Here is a 19,599-nt window from a genome sequence, read left to right as displayed (position 1 = left end):
GTCCACTCCCTGAGCCTCATTGTACTTGTGCTGCACCTCCCTGGCCATTTGCACTCTCCCTGATACTTATGTATCATTGCCCACCCTCCCACATCCAGTAGCAGCCACCCCAAGCCATACTTGCACCATGCCTCCTTGCCCACCCATACACCCCTTCACTCCCTCTCCCACACAGGGAGGCCATCATCGGGGAAGGAGGGCTCGCTGTGTCATAGAGATCCCTCCTTCCGGCCCTAGGAGTCCCACTCCAAGGTCAGATGGCGCGAGTAATCAGGACCCTGGTCTCAGGCTGCTGTCGCTAAATGCCAGGTCTGTCGTTCATAAGGCCCCCCTCATCCAGGACTTGATAACTGATGAGGGCGCAGACCTGGCATGTATTACTGAAACATGGCTGGGCACGGAGGGAGGAGTCCCCCTCGTTGAGATGTGCCCAGCCGGATTTCAGGTGCTACATCAGCCGAGAGCCCAGGGAAGGGGTGGCGGTGTGGCTATTGTAGTCCGGGAGTCTTTAGTACCTCGTAGGATCCCTGCTCCGGAGCTTGTCGGGTGTGAGTCCCTGCTGGTGAAGCTGGACCTCAAGGGTCAAGTGGGTCTGCTGCTTACGTACCTGCCTCCCAACTGCGTTGCAGCAGCCCTCCCCTCGCTCCTCGAGTCAGTAGCCGAGCTAGCAGTTGAGTTCCCTAGACTTATAGTTCTGGGGGACTTCAACTTGCCTTCGCTCGGTGAACACTCTGATGGAGCGCAGGAGTTCATGGCTTCCATGACAGCCATGGGCTTGACTCAAGTAATCCGAGGCCCAACTCACTCAGCGGGTCACACGCTCGACCTCGTATTCCTCTCGGAGCAGTGGAGTTACGATCTTGGTCTGAGGGGTAATGAGATCATACCCCTGTCGTGGTCAGACCACTACCTACTGAGGCTAGACTTCCGGAGGCCAAACCCCCACCGTAGGGAGGCGGAACCGACCAGCTGGTTCCGCCCCAAGCGACTGATGGATCCTGTTAGGTTCCAGACGGAGCTTGGGGTTATTCCTGATACCCTCGCCCACAGTTCGGCGGAGACCCTCGTCGCTGCCTGGCACTCGGCAGCTTCAGAGTCTCTAGACCGGATTGCGCCGCTACGGCCCCTCCGGGTCAGCGGCCCCCGGAGGCCTCCTTGGTTCACTGAGGAGCTCCGGGAGGTAAAGCGCCGGAGGAGACGCCTAGAGCACTCGTGGAGGTCCGATAGGTCCGAGTCGAAACGGGCACTTTTAACAGCATGCACCAAGGAGTATATTCGGACTTTAAGAACAGCAAAAAGAACATATATTGCCTCCTTGGTAGCGTCCGCCGAGTCCCGCCCAGCTGCCCTGTTTAGGATAACCAGCTCCCTCCTAAATAGGAGGGAGACGGGGGACTCTCTACAGGGCAAGGCTGAGGAGTATGTCCAGTTCTTGGCGGACAAAGTTGCCCGGTTTCGAGCGGACCTGGACTCCACCCCAGTAGATCCAGCCGAGACACAAGGAGAAGACTTGGCAAACCATCTCTGGGTTGAGTTTCAGGAAGTTGCCTCTGGGGATGTGGACAAGGCTATGCGAGCTGTGAGTGCCTCCACCTGCATACTGGACCCGTGTCCCTCCTGGCTGGTTGCCAACAGCAGTGAGGTGACACGAGGCTGGATCCAGGCGGTTGTTACCGCCTCTCTTCGGGAGGGGTACTTCCCCACCGCGCTCAAGACAGCAGTGGTAAGACCCCTCCTGAACAAACCGTCCTTGGATCCAGCTGTTCTTAATAACTATCGTCCAGTCTCCAACCTCCCCTTTGTAGGGAAGGTTGTTGAGAAGGTGGTGGCTCTCCAGCTTCAGCGTACCTTGGAGGAAGCTAACTATCTTGACCCCTTCCAGTCTGGCTTCAGACCCGGTTACAGCACAGAAACCGCTTTGGTCGCATTGACCGATGATCTCTGGAGAGCTAGGGATGGAGGCCATGCTTCCATCCTAGTTCTCCTGGACCTCTCAGCGGCTTTCGATACCATCGACCATGGTATCCTTCTGCGACGACTGCGGGAGATAGGGGTGGGCGGCACTGTTTTGCAGTGGTTCTCCTCCTATCTCTCGGACAGGTCGCAGTCGGTGTTGGTGGGGGGGCAGAGATCGTCCCTGAGGCCCCTAACTTATGGGGTGCCGCAGGGGTCGGTCCTATCCCCCCTACTATTTAACATTTACATGAAACCGCTGGGCGAGATCATCCGAAGGCACGGGATAAAATACCACCAATATGCGGACGATACACAGTTGTATCTGTCCGCCCCGTGCCAACTCAATGAAGCGGTGGACGTGATGAACCGGGGTCTAGAAGCCGTTAAAGACTGGATGAGAGCAAACAAGCTGATACTCAACCCAGACAAGACTGAGTGGCTGTTGTGTTTTCCTCCCAAAAATTTGACCAACATACCATCACTCAGGCTGGGGGGACAAAACTTACACCCCTCAGAAAGGGCCCACAACTTAGGAGTCCTCCTGGACCCACAGCTGACTTTTGACCACCATCTCTCAGCTGTGACCAGGGGGGCATTTGCCCAGGTTCGCCTGGTGCGCCAGTTGCGGCCCTACCTGAATCGGGAGGCCCTCACAGCAGTCACTCGAGCCCTTGTGATCTCCAGGCTGGAATACTGTAATGTGCTCTACATGGGGCTGCCCTTGAAGAGCATCCGGAGACTTCAGCTAGTCCAGAATGCGGCCGCGCGAGTGATCGTGGGCGCACCACGGTTCGCCCACATAACACCGATCCTCCGTGAGCTGCACTGGCTACCTGTCGATCTCCGGGTGCACTTCAAGGTCCTACTCACCACCTATAAAGCGCTCCATGGTAGTGGATCTGGCTATCTGAGAGACCGCCTTCTGCCAATTACCTCCCTGCGTCCCATCAGATCGCATAGAGTTGGCCTCCTCCGTATTCCATCCGCCAGTCAGTGCCGACTGGCGACTACTCGGAGGAGAGCCTTCTCTGTTGCGGCTCCGACACTATGGAACAATCTCCCCATGGAGATTCGTACCCTCACCACCGTCCAGGCCTTCCGCACAGCCCTCAAGAACTGGCTAGCCCATCAGGCCTGGGGATAAATCTACTTTCGCCCCTCCCGAATGCTGAGTGAATGTTGAGTTTTACTGTTTAATTTATTTTTGTTCACATTTCTTTTTGTATTGTCCTACATTCCTTTTCCTTTTTGATTGTAAGCCGCCCTGAGTCCCCTCAGGGAAAAGGGCGGCCTATAAATGTCCAATAAATACCAAAATACCAAATACAGTAGCAGCCACCAGTTACCTGTTTGCAAACTGCCTGGGGCACTCAACTTTCTTTCCCACTAATTTAGGTGTTGGAAGTTGCAAGGAGATGTTCACTTTAAGTCCCAATCCTCACTTAACAATGATAATGAGGACTGCAGCAATTGCCATCGCTAAATGATGTGGTCATGTGACATTGTGCTTTCTGACCACATCATTTAGCAACTGAAATTCCACTCCCAATTGCCACTGTAACCCAAGGAGTACCTGTATTCCAGTAATTCCAGTAAATGCATTATCAAGAATGGGTTGCATGGAATTAATCATAAACAGAAGCAGCACAGCAGGCTGCTTGAACTAATTCAGACTGTTCCTATGGTAGAGTTTGGAATTTCAATAGGGAGTATAACAGGTCAAATGTTAATGAAAATTTGGGATTATGAATGCAGTGGAATCTTGTATGGCAAGTTATTGTGCTAGAAGCATTAGTAGCTTTTGTGTGTAAGCAACAGCCCAAAGACATTCCAGTTGTACTGAGTTGAATGTATGAGAAGTGCCCCTGTATTTACAACATACAAATCTTTTATTATCTTCATGGTCAATTCTTCCCTCAGGAACATTCCTTTATTTAGTACTTACAAAAGTAGAGATTCTAGTTAATGAAAACCAGTTCCTGTATAATCCATTTATTTATGCAGCGTAAAGATATTTCATGCTTCATTTATTTCCAGTACAAGCTGCAATGACACTAGAATAATAGATAATTTTTCATCCTAGTATAAAGAGACAAAAGCCAGGGATGCAGTAATTGTTCAGTTCAGAGCAAACCCTGAATCCAGTAGCATGACAAAACAATCAGTTCATTGGCTTCACTGAAGAGACGTTCATTTCTTGGGATGTGACCTTTGCATTGGAACAATTTTCTAGACTATAAACCATCTCTGAAAGCTCTTTAACTTCCAATATGAAAATTATATTGGTAGCTAGTTCTCACTCTTTTCCCTTTCCATCCAGGCCTTTTGAAGCTGCTTCAGGAGTATGAGCAGGAGAGAATCAAGCACAGCCAGACCCTTCCAAGAGCACCTAAGTCCCCTACAAAAAGAAATAAGTGTTACTGCTGGATCCTCCTCCAGATACACTAGTACTCTCTTCCTAAGGCACGTGAATCCTCAGCCCCCTTACCTGCCATCCAGAAAAAGCAACCCATGCTCTTCCAGCTCTTTGACTTCCTCTGCTCCACCAAACACATCCCACAGACCGAGACTGGGGGCAAACTGCAACCAGTGCTATAAAGAGAAAAACCTACCCTTAAAACTGGTTTTTTTTTACATTTTTTTTCAACTGAAGAACTAATTTGGGGGCTAATCTAGGGAAACACCAATGATGCTAGGAAATATGTTTCTTAAAATGTCACCCAGATGAATTTCTCAGAATTTTAATCTCTTTTGAAAATAAACGTATAGAGTTCAAATTTAACTAGGATCCATCACTACAATTTGGATTACTGTCTATCTAAAACCTTTGTTTTTTTGCTATACATGTAGTCCTCGATTTAAGACCACAATTGAGCCCAAATTTTGGTTGCTAAGCAAGACAGTTGTTCAATTTTGTCCACCACCTTGCTTGCCATATTCCTTAATCACTGCAGTTGTTGTTCAGTGAATCTGGCTTCTCCATTGACTTTGCTTGTCAGAAGGCCACAAAAGCTGATTCCATGACTCTGGGACACTGCAACTGTCATAAATATGTGCCAGTTGCCAAGCATTCAAATTCTGATCACATGACCATGGGGATGCCACAATGGTTCTGAAGTGTGGGAAATGGTCATAAGTCTCTTTTCCATATTGTTGTAACTTTGAACAGTCACTAAAACAATGGTTGTAAGTTGAAGGCTTCCTGTAATTTTTGCAAGATAGGCTTAGCAGAACATCACTTGAAATACTGCAAATGCTTGAAATGCTCTTTTTTTAGTAACAGCTTTAAGTCAATTGTCACTTTTGGTCCCATCTTTGATAGATCATTGAACAATTCCTATTTTACAAAAATAAACTAGCATTAAAAAAAACTGAGCAGAGATATGTAGGTCTTAAAATCCAAGCTCATGTTTACTGGAAATTTCAGGAGGATCTCTTACTGTCTATGAATATTTAGTAATCAAAGTCATGTTTTTAAAACAAGGGTTATGTGCTATTTACTCTTCTGCTATCTCTAGCATTAACTATAAGTAATCCTTGAGTTATGGCAACAATTGGAATTGGAATTTCCATTGTTAAGCGATACAATCACAATTAACTTAAAAGGCATACAATACAGAGAAAGAATGAGGAATGAGCCACGTCTTCAAAATCATTCTACCTGAGCGCTCTGGAATTATGACAATAAATGTTTCAAACATTTCAAACATGAACAGCCATCACACGGAAATATGAGAACTATACCTGGTGTGTGATTCCTATATCCATACGGAGTCCCAGCATCAAAACCTCCTCCAGTCTGCAAAAGGGACAGATGGAAGATCCCAAACTTTGAAGCAACACAGCCATTAGAATTCTGGTAAACACATATTTGTGCCAAGAACAGTGGGGGAAAAGGGAACTAGTCAAATGATTTTAACATATTAATCAGGGCAGCACCTGTACTCAACTGCTTTCAAAAAGTAAGTGTGTGTGTGTGTGTGTGTGTGTGTGTGTGTGTGTGTGTGTGTGTGTGTGTGTGTTTGTATGCTTTGAATGAGCTCTACAACAATTCTATAAGGACATTTTTATTATCTCGAAATTAGAGTAAGTAGGTATGGCATGTCTGGTAGCAATCATATTTTTATTAAACTTTTCAGGCAAGTGTTCCTTCTACAGCATCTTTTCGGTGTTTTAAAAGATTTCACTAACATAATCAGAGTTGCAAAGTAAAAAGGCCATGCAAAAAAGTAGATTGGAGAGAAAGATAAATTTTACATAGCTCCAAAAAGCAGGTACAGACTAAGATTTATATGTAATTTAGCACTTTGAATTTAAGGAAACTGGAATTTAAATATATAATATGTTCCAGATTCAAAATAGCAGTAGCAATAGCACTTAGATTTACATAGTGCTCCATAGTACTTTACAGCACTCTCTGAATGGTTTACAAATGTCATCATACTGCCCACAATAATCTGGCTCCTCATTTTACCGACCTCGGAAGAATGAAATGCTGAGTTAACCTTGAGCCAAACAGGATCAAATTCCTGGCTGTGGGCAGAGTCAGCCTGCAATACTTCATTCTAACCACTCCACCAATATTATGGATGCAATGTAGGATATAAAATGATGGCTCATGCACTTATTAATAAGACTGAGTTTTCAGGAATATCACTAATGCTTAAAGAAAGGGAAGGATAAAGAAGAGCCTATCTGCATATCTTCTTACATACATATCTAGTTTCCTGAGTGGAGTCTGTTTCCGAGTCCCATGTCCAAAGGCCAATACTTCTTTCATCCATATATCAGGTTCCAAAGTCTGTATTCTTGCCTCTCGATGGATCTTACCATCCCTCCATGGTACAAATCGCCCATGGGCTCCTGAGAAAGGAGATTGTTTTGAACAACCTATGGCACCATTTAGTGTTTATATGAGAAGGAATCATTAGGCAGCTGCTTAGCAACATCATTTTTAGCTGAGGAGCGCTTACTTTCCAATCTCCCCTTATTTATTTTTTTAAAAAACCAAGCCATAGTTGAAATGGTACTTCAGTACATTGTACTGGAACCAACTCAAGGCCCATCATCTCCCCAAATAGGTTTACCTGGTCCAATGCCAATATATTGGCTCCCTTGCCAGTAGGAGAGGTTGTGAGTACTAAATGCCCCCTATGTAAACAAACAAACAAATAAATTAACGCTAAGGAACTACAAGTCTGCACACAACTGTTCCATTATATTAAAGAAACAACTTTTAAGGAGTGGCTTTCTAAAAAAAACCATATGGCACCTCATTGGGTTTAATAGTCATTTAGGAGACTTTTCTTACTTAGAAGAAAAAGGGGGAAGGCCAGGGAGGAGGAAGGAAAGTCTTCTCACAGGCCTCCACTGTAATTCAATATGCAAAGCAAAATAGAATACAGAATATAGCATTTTTATTTTTAAGCATACTCTTTTTTTTTGTTTCTAACTTTTTCAGCATTCTCTCCTGAGATCACAGTAAGGCTTGGATCTTACTCAGTTGGACAGGTAATACTACAGGGCGGGGCATAACCTTTTCCTAGGGGGTCACAGCAAGATCGACAGCAGTTTACAACTTCCGCGACACCTCATTTTAAAGCCCATAAAAAACTGAATTGAATGAGCTATTAAATGTTAAATTTGCTTTAAGAATGGCTGGAAAATTCGATTCGGAAGAACAAAGGATCATTGACAGAATAAAATGCATTGCCTTTCGAGAGGCTCGCGATGCTGGAGCGACGTTTATCAATCGAAAATGGATTGCAAACAAATTGAAACGTCATCCGGATTGGGTTACTGATAATTGGAACAAAACAGCCCAAGAATGTTTCACAAAATTTGGAGAAGGGCGTCCTCTGCAACTGTCCCAAGAAAGCAAAGCCATCATTGCAACTGGCAGTCGCAAACAACGAAAAGGAAACCAAAAAGTGGCCCAAGAAATCCTTCAAATTCGTGGAAAACGAGTTGATCAAAGGACAATCGGCCGATATCGAGAACGAGAAGGTTTGAAGCCATTCCACGTCATTTGCAAACCATTGAAAACTCAAACACACGTTCAAGATCGGCTTTGGTTGTGCGATTGGTTGTCTGAATGGACCGAGGAAGATTTTCTTCATTTGGCGCCATCTGACGAATTCTTCGTTTATGCCATTCGAAAACCGAATTTCCAGAACGATCGAATTTGGGCTAAAGACGTCGACGACATCGCCAAACATGAACGATATCGACAAATCGTTCGCAATCCGACTTGCATCGGGATTTTCGTCATTTTCACAGCCAAGAAACTGCATTGGGTTTTGAAGGATAAAGGGGAATCCTGGGATGGCAGTTATTTCCGTGAGAAAATTTTATTGGAGAATGTCATTCCATTTCTCAGTGATCCAGACAATGTCTTGGTGGTTGGTGAGGCTGTCTTTCTTCATGACAAAGCTCCTTGCATGCGTGCAAATGCGACTCAGCAATTGTTAAAGGAAAACAATGTCGAATTTTGGGGCAATGACGTCTGGCCGGGAAATTCGCCAGATCTCAATCCGGCAGAGAACATTGGGGCCATAATTAAGGATGAAGTGGAAGCTCTGATGATTCAGGAGCAAGGTCAAAATCGATATTCGGTTGAAACTTTGAGAATGAATTTGGAAACTGTGTTGAAAAATCTGGAAAATCGAACGGAACTGTTTGAAGATTTGTTGTGTTCTTATCCACCTCGTTTGAATGCTGTTCGAAGGGCTAATGGTGGTCATACTGACTATTAAATCGTGTCAATAAACTCAGTTTTTGATGGGCTTTCGAATGGTGTATGAATTATTTGTGTTGTTATTACAAGTGTTGCTGTGACCCCCTAGGAAAAGGTTATGCCCCGCCCTGTACAGTATTGTGAAAAATTCTGAAATCATATTGCTTTCACATCGGCAGAAGGAACACATTTGTATTATCTTTCTAATACAGCGAGAGAGAGGGGCGGGGGATCCTATTTCATTACCAGAACCTTCTGAGTTTCTTTGGCCTGCTTCCTTTTACTGAGTTGTATGGCACAAGGTTTAGCTAGAGGGAAAGACTTACATTCTTTGAAAAATTGGAGACTTCATACTGGTGAAAACCTGAATTTTGTAGAATATGACGTGCACACTCATACATTTCTGCTACTACATCCACATTGGTTGTGGGCAGAAAGCCCTGATGAACCTGCTTGAAGAGAGATGTGCCTCTTTCTAGAGTCAACTGGTAAAGGGATATATGGTCATCGCATACTGCAAGTGCTTTCTCCAAACCTTGGATCCAGGAAGTAACAGTCTGTCCTGGGAGACCAAATATTAAGTCAAAAGATGTACGCCCTGGAAAGAGTTTCTTGGCTTCTTCTAAAGTTCTCAAAGCATCACAAGCTGTGTGGTTCCTTCCAAGAAGCTTGAGTTCTGCATTGTCAAATGACTACACAGAAGGAAATAAAAATCATGAATATTCTTGACTCTTTACAACTGAAGAAAAAAGAAACAAGTATGTTGTGGGAGAATTAGGATTATGGTAAGTAAGAAAAAAAGAAATAAAATCTTGTAAAAAGCTTGCATACTCGCACAGCCGCTATGTAGTTCCCTTTTGTTGTTATGCAAGCACAAAGGGACTAGAAATAGGAAGCCAAAGAAATTGAAGGTGTAAAAAAAGAAAAATAATCTGATTTACATCAGCCCCATGCATGTTCAAAAAGTAAATAATCTTTTCTGAAGCTGTTGTGACTGTGAACAGAATGGTCATTAAACAACTGGTCATAAATCGAGGACTATAATTTAGAAATTACCTTGCAATCCCAAAGACTACTGTCAATGTCCCAATACTAACTCAGTGGTACACAGTGTATTGATATATGCTCAAAATGCAAATATCTGCATATAATGTATAGATATATATGATACATATAATGTATGTTTGCCTGTAAGGATTATACAGGATAAATTGTTAACCAAATTATACTTTACATAGAAAAGAGCAACCTATTAATATGCTGACCAGAATAGAAAAATATATCTAAATCTTTCTTCCATGCTGCTATTCCAGCTAAAACACTCAATCAAGCTTCTGTTTGTTATGCTCAATGTCAAATTCTACGTACTTTACCGTATATACTTGAGTATAGGCCGACCCGAATATAAGCCGAGGCACCTAATTTTACCACAAAAAACTGGAAAAGTTATTGACTCGAGTATAAGCCTAGGGTGGGAAATGCAGCAGCTACCGGTAAATTTCAAAAATAAAAATAGATACCAATAATGTTTTTGAATATTTATTTCAAAGAAAAACAGTAAACTAGCGGTGTATTCAATGAAATACTTCACTCACCTCATGATGCTGATGTCCCGCTGTGATGATGATGTCCCGTGCAGCCGCGGGAGCAATGTCCCGCCTCCTATGACACACGGCACAGTGATTCCTATCATTGGATCACTGTACCAGAGGAGGTGGGACATCGCTATGTGGCTGCTTGCCATAACAAGGAGGAGGTGGGACATCGTTGCAGAGCGGCAGGAGGGGGAGGAAGGGGAATCGTAAGACAGCCCTGCATTACATTAGAACGTGAGGAGGGGGGATGGTGCGGTGCGCGCTGCGCGGCAAACTGACACAGAGGGAGGGGAAACTCACAGGGGCACTGGGCCATTCACGAGTGTCACCCAGCGGCATGGCCCCGCCCCTTTTTCTCCTCCATTTCGGGCAAATTTTTCACTGACTCGAGTATAAGCCGAGGCGGCTTTTTTCAGCCCAAAAAGTGGGCTGAAAAACTAGGCTTATACTCGAGTATATACAGTAATTATAAAAACTCATTAAAACTAGGAAGCAATTTCCCATAAGTCAGGTTGACCATGATCCTGGGTTTTTATTCCCCTACAGCATATGAATGGCCTTTTAAAATTTATAACTCTAGTAGTTGACAGTTCTTACTTTCTGCTTATCACATTGTAGTCTAAAAACATATATGGGATGGATGGATGGAGGAAGGAAAGAAGAAACTGATCAGTGGAGCAGAAAAAACTGGTATATTTCGGTACCTTTCTGCAATCCCATGTAAGTAAACTTGCTTAACGTTAGTCCAGATTATTTTAAGTATGCTTTTAAATTTATTATTCTAGTATTGTAAGTGGATGATGACTAATACAGTCTTAAAAGCAATGCTCCTGACTTCTCACCTGAATACCAATGGAGAGGCGGTTCACACCAGCTTTCTGGAACTCAGAAAGGCGGAGGGTGTCTGCTGAAGCAGGGTTTGCTTCCAAAGTAACTTCAGCGCCTTCTGCTAAATGCACACATTGGGAGACAGTGTCCAGGATAGCATCAATGGTGAGTGGGCTGGCTAAGCTTGGTGTTCCCCCACCAAAGAATACAGAAGTGATTCTATAGTCAAAAAAGAAGACAGGATTATTTGAATTGATGGTCCTCTCCCTATTTTCTCAGCTTCACATGAGAGCAAGTGGTAGAAATGAGGAGTTCCATTCTGTCCTCTAATATTCTTTATATATTTTAGGTGTATATAAAAACACTCTGAACCATTTCAAGACAAATGCTCTGCAAGACACCAATCTTAATTTTAAAATGGGATGTTCTGATCATTTTGGAAGTGTTTGAAACTGAGCCACTGTTTTGAATGTGAACACTCTATTTCAAGAACAGAAACACAGGATTTCTTTGGATTCATCTCAATGTGAAACAAATCCAAATAAGCACAGCTTAGCATTATTATTAAGGCTACGTCATCAGTTTGACAATAGTAAAGAAATAGTATACAAGGATCAAATGAACCCCCTAAAGGCATCTGTTTAAAGACTTACAAGCCTATTTATATCAAGGATCTAGTAAAGCTAAGAAAAATAACTTGGTTGCTACTGAAGACTATTAAGACATTTTGTGAATAACATTCTTTGCATTTGCTGTGATTTGGATTCTTTGGTTATAGAAGATCTTAATAATCCCCCTGTAGTATATGTGTCCCCTTGGCACAATTTTATCATAGTTCTAGCCTTTCCTTGAAGTCAGTTTCAGGAAGTGAAGATAGGAGAAATGTGTTCAGCTGAGGGAACACTGGGCTGCATGAATAAATATCACCCTCTGTATTAAACATTTAAACAAAATTGTTGGGAGAGAATAAAGATATTTGGGCTCCATTGTCATTGGCAAGTAAATATGATTATTTCTCTTTTCCATCTATCTTTAGATGAATATCCAAATATTGTCAATATCCTGAATAGGTGTCAGGTGGCAATAATCATCTGGGTGAAGACAAATAAATTGAAATTCAATCCAAACAAAAAAGATGTGCTTCTGGATTTGAGAATAGAATTTCAACTGCTTTCAATGGGGAAGAACTCTCATTACTAATCAGGATAAATCAATCTGCGCCACTTCTGGATTCAGCTTTTTATCTGGAAGATGACATGTGGTTTTAGGCACATTAACTCTATCTGAATTCCAGATGAGATCAAACATGGCTGACACATAATTTATTTAACATCTACACTGGATTACTGTAAAACTCTCAAAACCTGGTTAGTGTAGATTTAAAAAATAATTATGTTAAGAATGGCATATTGAAAATGAGGAATAAATATAAGCAGCAGGCTGTGCTGGAGGACTTCTTATTTTCAGCACAGGAACTGTTTTGTAGAACAGAAACAGCAGGTAAAGAGAAATGGTTAACATATTGTTAATTCAAAATGTGGTGAACCCAACTACTTACAGTGATCTAAAAGATTTATTTAAATCTTTATTTAAAAGATTTAATATTCAACTGAAGCCCTGTTTTTTGTTGAGACTTATGGACAGTCAATTAGAAAAGGCTAATGGAAGATTTGTTTTTATATATGGCAACTGAAGCAAAATTATTATTATTTGCACAAAGATGAAAACAATTGGAAATATCTACACTGGAGGAATGATTGGGGAAGATAATTTGTAGTAATGGCAAAATTGAACTTTGTTTAGTGAAAAGACAACTACATTTATCAGTGACTGGAAACACTTTACGCCTTCTTGTTGAAAATGGGAAAAAATGAATTGGTGATCAATGGATTTTATGATTAGAAAGCAAAAAATATGTGAAGAAGGGAATTATGATATAACCTTAAAAAAAGTAGATAGAAGATAAATGTATTTGTAACTGCCATAAAGAAGACTGGAAACTACTTCTTTATACTTTTTAAAAAATCTATTTACCACTTTCCTTTACTCTTCTGTTTCTTGAATTTGTATACATTTTACCATTGTATAAAATTATTCAATAAAATTTAATTTTAAAAATACCCCCATTAGCTTGAGGAGCTCATGGAAATAGGGAGCCTAGCCCACATGAGGTAGATGTATTATGTGCAACATGCTGATCCATTTTTTGTGGTCTTATTTATATTGAATTGTTTTTAGAGGTTATTTTTGAGTTGTTTTTAATTGTTGGTTTTATTGTCATATTTGTGAGATATGTGGCTATACAAATTTGACAAGTGAATAAGTAAGTCTCCTTGGTGCTACATTTAAGAATTTTGGAAAATTGCAGTGTTTTGCATGGAAAGTACTGACTTGTAAAACAGATGAATGATTCAGATGGGGGTGGGGGGAATCTTCATTTAATTAAAAATCTAAAGGATAAATTTGGAGATTTTCAAATCCTTTTTACTCTTTGTTGTATCATTTACCTCTGAACTTTGCTTAGCTGGATCAAAGTCTGGGCCTCTTGAATGAGGCAGTTCTTCATTCTAAGCTCATCCAGATTTCGGGGAATATATTTGTTGAAGTTACAGTAACTGCAGCGTTTCTCACAGTAAGGCCACTAAGGAACCAAAATGACAAGAGAGATTTTATTCAAACATTTTTAGGGGAGCTTTCTTATATCCTTAGCCAACGGTATTATGCTGTCATTAGTTATCGCCAAGCAAGATGGATCTACACACAAAAGAAATTATTTAAAACTACCCTGACATGTGAAGATTTAAATAGCTTTATGCCACAAGACATTCTGATGCCCAGCATTTTAAAACACTGTGATAACAATTCAAAATGCTAACTTATTATATAAAACCCCGGCTTCACAATAAATTAGTTTCAGTTGATAAATGCCATCCAAGCATAAAGATAGTCTCCCTTTAGCTAGGGTTTTCCCATCCAAATAGTAATACTTAGCACCATGCTCCATCCTCATACTTACTGTTTCAATTTTTTAATGTTTCACCCTTGTATGTTAACATCTTCAAGTAGTATATACAGTAAATGAGGAGACTAAAACTGTTAAAAATGCAAAAAAAGTTACAATATACTTTAAAAGCTGATTTAAAATAGCCATGTCGTGTATGTTGTAATTTAATACTTAACAAAAAAAACCCAGAGATATAATCTTGATAGTGAGAGAGAAGGAAAAGCTAACATTCAACCAATTGAAAGGCTTGTTCCTAAGAGCTTGAAATAAAATGCTAATTACAATGCCCTCTAGAGTTTACTACTGATTTTCTTTCCTCAACACAAAATTTACAACTTGTTATTTGTGAGGAAAACAAAATCTAAGGGGAGTGGGAATATGTTAGCAAAATAGAAATATAGGGTTGTGCTAATATGTGTTAATTCTGGCAACTTCGAAGTACCTGGTTTTCAGCAAGCTTTATCAAAATTTCAATGGTAACATAACTGATACATTTCTATTAAGACAATAAGTCTTTAGTTTTTGTGGAATCAAATGCAGGACCCAAAACCTAATAATCAAGGCTCACTGCAGTATTTATTTATTCAACAGTCACACTGTTAAATAAATGGAGTAATTCTCTCAAGAAAATAATGAGAGGGGCTCAGATAAAAGGATACACTCTTATTTCAGGAAAGGAGAAAATGATACAGTCCTACATATGCATAGATGATATAATCATATTCATAATTAGCAAACCTAAAGTTACTTCCCTGCCCTTCTACTGTTACTGTCTTTCAGACAAGAGTTGTCTTAATAGAAATATATCAGATATGTTGCCATAGTCATTTTCATAAAACTTACTGACAACCTGACACTTCTGTTTTATTTTATTTATTTGTTTTGTCAAGTGTGTATAAGATAATAGATATAAGTACATACAAGATTATGAATATATAAAATGGATACGAATAAATGGGGTTGTTAGGACAGGGACGGTAGGCACATTAGTCCGCTTATGCACAGCCCTTATTTAAAATGTTATTTTACTAACATGTTTCCACTCCTCTAAGATTTGTTTTTGTCACATATATGTCTCCAGCTCTTCTGCTAAATTGTATTATGGAATAAAATTACTATTATTTATTATTATTATTTTAATTCCGCCATCTTACTGATACAGCAACTCTGGACAGCTACATATTAGTTCTCACAGAGTTCAATCCTTAACTAAATAAATGTGTAGTGCTTAAAGAACTTACTTGTTCTTTAAGAGATTTATCATCATTATAATGACAGTATAACAAACACAACAAATGCAGGTATCTGAACAGCTGAAGAGGATTTTCCCATGGCTTTGGAAGAGAAAATGGGGGAATCTGTTGGGAAAATTGTCTTACTTGGAACACAATTCCTTACTGGTTACTCTTAACAGAGTTGACCTCATTGATCTCAACAGTTTCTTCATGGAAGCAGGATAAGAATTGGAGGGGACCTTGGAGGTCTTCTAGTCCAATCCCCTGCTCAGGCAGGAGACCCTAATACCATTTCAGACAAATGATTGTCCAATCTCTTCTTTTTGGAGCACCCATAGCTTCATTGAAAGCTCTTCATTGGAATCCATGAGTGTCTACATCAGGGGTAGTCAACCTTTTTATACCTACCGCCCACTTTTGTATCTTTTAGTAGTAAAATTTTCTAACCGCCCACCGGTTCCACAGTAATGGTGATTTATAAAGTAGGGAAGTAACTTTATTTTATAAAATGTATAAAGCAGAGTTACAGCAAACTCCTACCGCCCACCATGAAAGCTGGAATGCCCACTAGTGGGCGGTAGGGACCAGGTTGACTACCACTGGTCTACATTTAATCAAGAACTTTTTTGAAATCTAGCCCATTGGGACTGATTTGAGGAAAAATTTATTTGACTAACAAAAGCTTGAAATTCTAGGGAGCCATTACAGCTTTGAGCATTTATTTTTAAAAGTATTGCTCTTGCAATCACTTTTACCTATACATAATGCTGACATAAATCAACTCTATTTTGCAGAATTTCTCAAATGTTAGTCTGACAAAACAGATGTTGGGTTCCCTTCTCCCATTGCCAGCATCCGAGTCTCTGTTTTGCAACTTGCTTATTATGTTTCCTCTTTTACAGTATTTCCTCACTGAGGTTTTGAGTATTTTTTGTTAAGAATATAGCTGGGTCAGGATCTACTTTTGATGTCAAATTTTGTTAGGGAAGTTGCAGCATTTCCTGCATGGTTGATACCTATGTAGAAATTCCCGAATGCTCGATTCATATCTATGTAGAAATTACCATGCTCCCATTAATTTGTGCAATAGTAATTAGAGATTACAGATCAGGTGTGCAGCAAGTTTCCATTGTGCTGCTGGCCCCATTTTTAACAATGGCAGTTTACCTGCACTGATGACTAAAGCTTTGACATCCATCATGTCTAAGGAGATTGTCAGTCATCTAGGTCATGGTTGTCCCAAAGGACCTTTTTCAGCCTTCCATCCTTCCGAGGTGGGTAAAATGAGGACCCAGATTGTTGGGGGCAATATGCTGACTCTCTGTAAACCGCTTAGAGAGGCCTGAAAGGCCTATGAAGCGGTATATAAGTCTACTGCTATTGCTATTGCTATTGCAAAAGGCAACTGGGCTTCGTTTTTCCTTGAAAAGGTTTCTTCACTGAAGAAACTTCTTGGATGAGAAGCAAAACGTCTTCAAGAAGAAAGAAAGTGCAGTTGCCTTTTGAAAAAGCAACTGGGATTGACAGCCATCAGATTAAAACGCAATTTACATCTTTATCCTCAGAGTGCTTTTTACAATTACACAAATTCCAATCTTTTAAAAAAAGATTTTAAGAATAATGCTTTTTCAAAAGTGTCTTTTTGTGACACCCGTTCCTGTTTGACAGTTTAAGTCAGAGGTCTTCAAACTTGGCAACTTTAAGACTTGTGGACTTCAACTCCCAGCCCTATGCTGGCTGGAGAATTCTGGGAGTTGAAGTCCACAAGTCTTAAAGTTGGCAAGTTTGGGGGGCCCTGGTTTAAGTGCTCCTCTCAAAACTGCTTTATGCAACTGAAACATCTGGCCTACAACACCGAGCAAAGAAAACAGGACCGTCACCCCGCCAAAATTCGAGAAATTTTTCCACCCATCGCCAGTTAGAGGAATAAACAAATCACGGGTTGCAGAAGCGCATGCGCAGAACGCTGAGACCTTCTAAGCCTCGGCACAAGCAAGCAGAAGGCAGGAAGGAGGCGGGTACCGGAACCTCTGCGCACGAGCTCGGCTGCAGAGGGGCAGGGAACGTGCAGCGCAGCGCGTGTCCGCGGAAACCTCCCCCCCCCGCATACGTCCCCCAATTGGCGCATGCGTAGTGGGTTTCGCTCGCGTTCTCCCGGTCTGAAATCTAACTCACGTGGATGTAGAGCGAAGCTTGCGCTTCCGGAGGGCGGTGCTGGGAATGGGTAGCGTGGGGCTTTCCCAGCGGCGCAATTTGACGAATCCGTGCGGGAAAGCCTGTCCGCAGTTTCTCTAGCAGCGCCTCCATGAGACTTTTGCCGCCTCCACTCTGGGCAGCTGCAGCCCTGGCATCGGCAAGGATGAGAGAGAAAATAAGACCCGCCTCTTGGGAGGAGAGGCTTCGGCTCCGTTGGGGTCCACGCGTCTTTCTTCTGAACTCGAATTCTTCACCGCTTTTCTTCTGAAGCCTAGCAGGACAGATCGTCCTCGATTTACAATAGTTCGTTTAGTGGCCATTCAGAGTTACAGTGGCACTTATGTCTGGTTTTCACCCTTAGGACCTTTGCAGCATTCCCCGTGATCACGTGATCGAAATTCAGCCGCTTGGCAACCTTGCTGTGCCTCAAGGTCATGTGATCACTTCTGACAAGCAAAGTCAATGGGGAAGCCAGATTCGCTTAGCAAATCAGGTTACTAATTTATATACTGCAGTGGATCACTTAACAGTTGTGGCAAGAAAAGTTGTAAAATGGGGCAAAACTCAGTTAATGAATTTCTCAAGCTTTCTTGGGCTCAGTTGTGGTTGTAAGCTGTAGTACCACTTCACCAATAAAGTGTTGCGGTCTGTATTGATCCATTGGTGGTGGGGGGAACCTTCTAAATTCATAATGTGCTAATTTCTTTATTGACCCGAAAGTATTTTTTTAATGTTCAGAACTTAAGCAGGACATTACAGAAAAAGGGAGGTGGAGGTGGTGGGAAAGGGGATTAAATAACACACCTGGGCCAGATATTTGCAATCTCTGTGATTTGCAGACCAGCTTTCTGTGTTAGGTGGAGTTGAAACTGCTTGTGTCAGCAGGTGTCTCTCACTGGGGCCCATTTGCCTTTCAGATTAGAAGGAACAACTATTTGTTGCCCTTTGAAGGCAAGTGTAAACTGAGCTCAGAGATTTCATGTTTCTCACTAGAAAACAGTAGTAGTAGTATAAAAAAAAGTTTGAAAAAATGCATCCATGATTTTTATTTCATGCGTACGTCAAAGTGGGTGAATATAAGATGTTTGCCTTATGTATTAATTAAAAATTTTGGCTGCCCATCTTGCCACAAGGTCACTCTCATAGTAATGCAGGGGTGTGAAACTTGTGGCCCGCAGGCCGGATGTGTCACGTGCTGGCCACACCTGGTTTAGCAAAGGGGAAAAAGTCACGATACATCATGTGACAACACCGTTACGACACAAGTTTGACACCCCTATAGTAATGCATTGAACTGGATTAAGCTTTCTTGGAATTAAGAGAGCACTGTTGGTCTCTGGTGGCAAAAGAAAATCAAGTCTGGTAGCACTTTTTTCCACTAACATTTTATTAAAAGGCATCTGTGCATTTGATGAAGTGAGCTATAACTGGTGAAAACTTGCACCTTTTCATAAAACATACAAGTCAGAAATGGTAATACCAGACTTGATGTTTTGGTATAAAGAAGTGAGCTCTTGAATCAAGTTTACTGTTACATCACCCAGGCACTAGATGGCGATTGAGAACCTGATACCAGCTTTAAGAAGTATATTATTTCTGGTTGATAGATCTGTCACCAAATTAGAATATTTACTATAAGAGCTTTTGTCAACCATAAGCAAGAGGAAAAAAACCCAGGTGATGGACTAGATATAGAGGCTGAACTGAGACCAAAAATGCAGTAGGGTATGCTGTTACATGTTTCAAATGTGTGGCTGCTATGGTAGTTTAATATGCTTCAATGTGAATCAGACACAGAATTGCAATTTACTTTCCACATTATGATCTACAACTTAGTATATATTGCTCATTTTTCCAAGCACATTACAACTTTCTTAGTTGCTATGGGGTGTCCCTTTCACGTTCATTACACATAATTTTAGAGTCTCTTTCCTGTCTTAATTATGTTCTATTTTTATTTATTTATTGCAGGCTAACTTGCAGGAGGATTATCTTGGTTTTACCTTTGGTAGGAAAGCAATCAACAATTACTCTTCTTAAAATAGGATG

General features: G+C 41.4%; 1 protein-coding gene across 3 annotated transcripts; it reads right to left on the bottom strand.

Annotated features, from left to right (window-relative positions):
* Positions 1-3,859: 3,859 nt before the first annotated feature.
* On the bottom strand, positions 3,860-17,951 carry RSAD1 (radical S-adenosyl methionine domain containing 1). Of its 3 annotated transcripts, none has more exons than XM_087710012.1 (9): positions 17,530-17,951; positions 13,623-13,756; positions 11,130-11,334; positions 9,019-9,384; positions 7,044-7,107; positions 6,672-6,846; positions 5,701-5,755; positions 4,445-4,548; positions 3,860-4,354 (listed from the first exon to the last, which is right to left on the bottom strand). In XM_087710012.1, exons 1-9 carry the CDS (start codon positions 17,659-17,661, stop codon positions 4,246-4,248), a joined length of 1,344 nt encoding a protein of 447 aa, XP_087566138.1. In that variant the 5' UTR covers positions 17,662-17,951; the 3' UTR covers positions 3,860-4,245. The 3 variants fall into 3 exon arrangements, with proteins under 3 accessions (XP_087566138.1, XP_013909046.2, XP_087566139.1); XM_014053571.2 differs by having other exon boundaries at positions 6,672-6,819; XM_087710013.1 differs by lacking the exons at positions 3,860-4,354; positions 4,445-4,548; positions 5,701-5,755 and having other exon boundaries at positions 5,768-6,846.
* Positions 17,952-19,599: the final 1,648 nt, after the last annotated feature.

The sequence above is a fragment of the Thamnophis sirtalis genome, unplaced genomic scaffold, assembly GCF_051295495.1.
Source record: "Thamnophis sirtalis isolate CommonGarterSnake01/CBP01778 unplaced genomic scaffold, rThaSir2_p1.2 scaffold_3, whole genome shotgun sequence".
In the NCBI taxonomy this organism is placed as follows: domain Eukaryota; kingdom Metazoa; phylum Chordata; class Lepidosauria; order Squamata; family Natricidae; genus Thamnophis; species Thamnophis sirtalis.
This window is presented reverse-complemented; position numbering and strand designations above follow the sequence as displayed.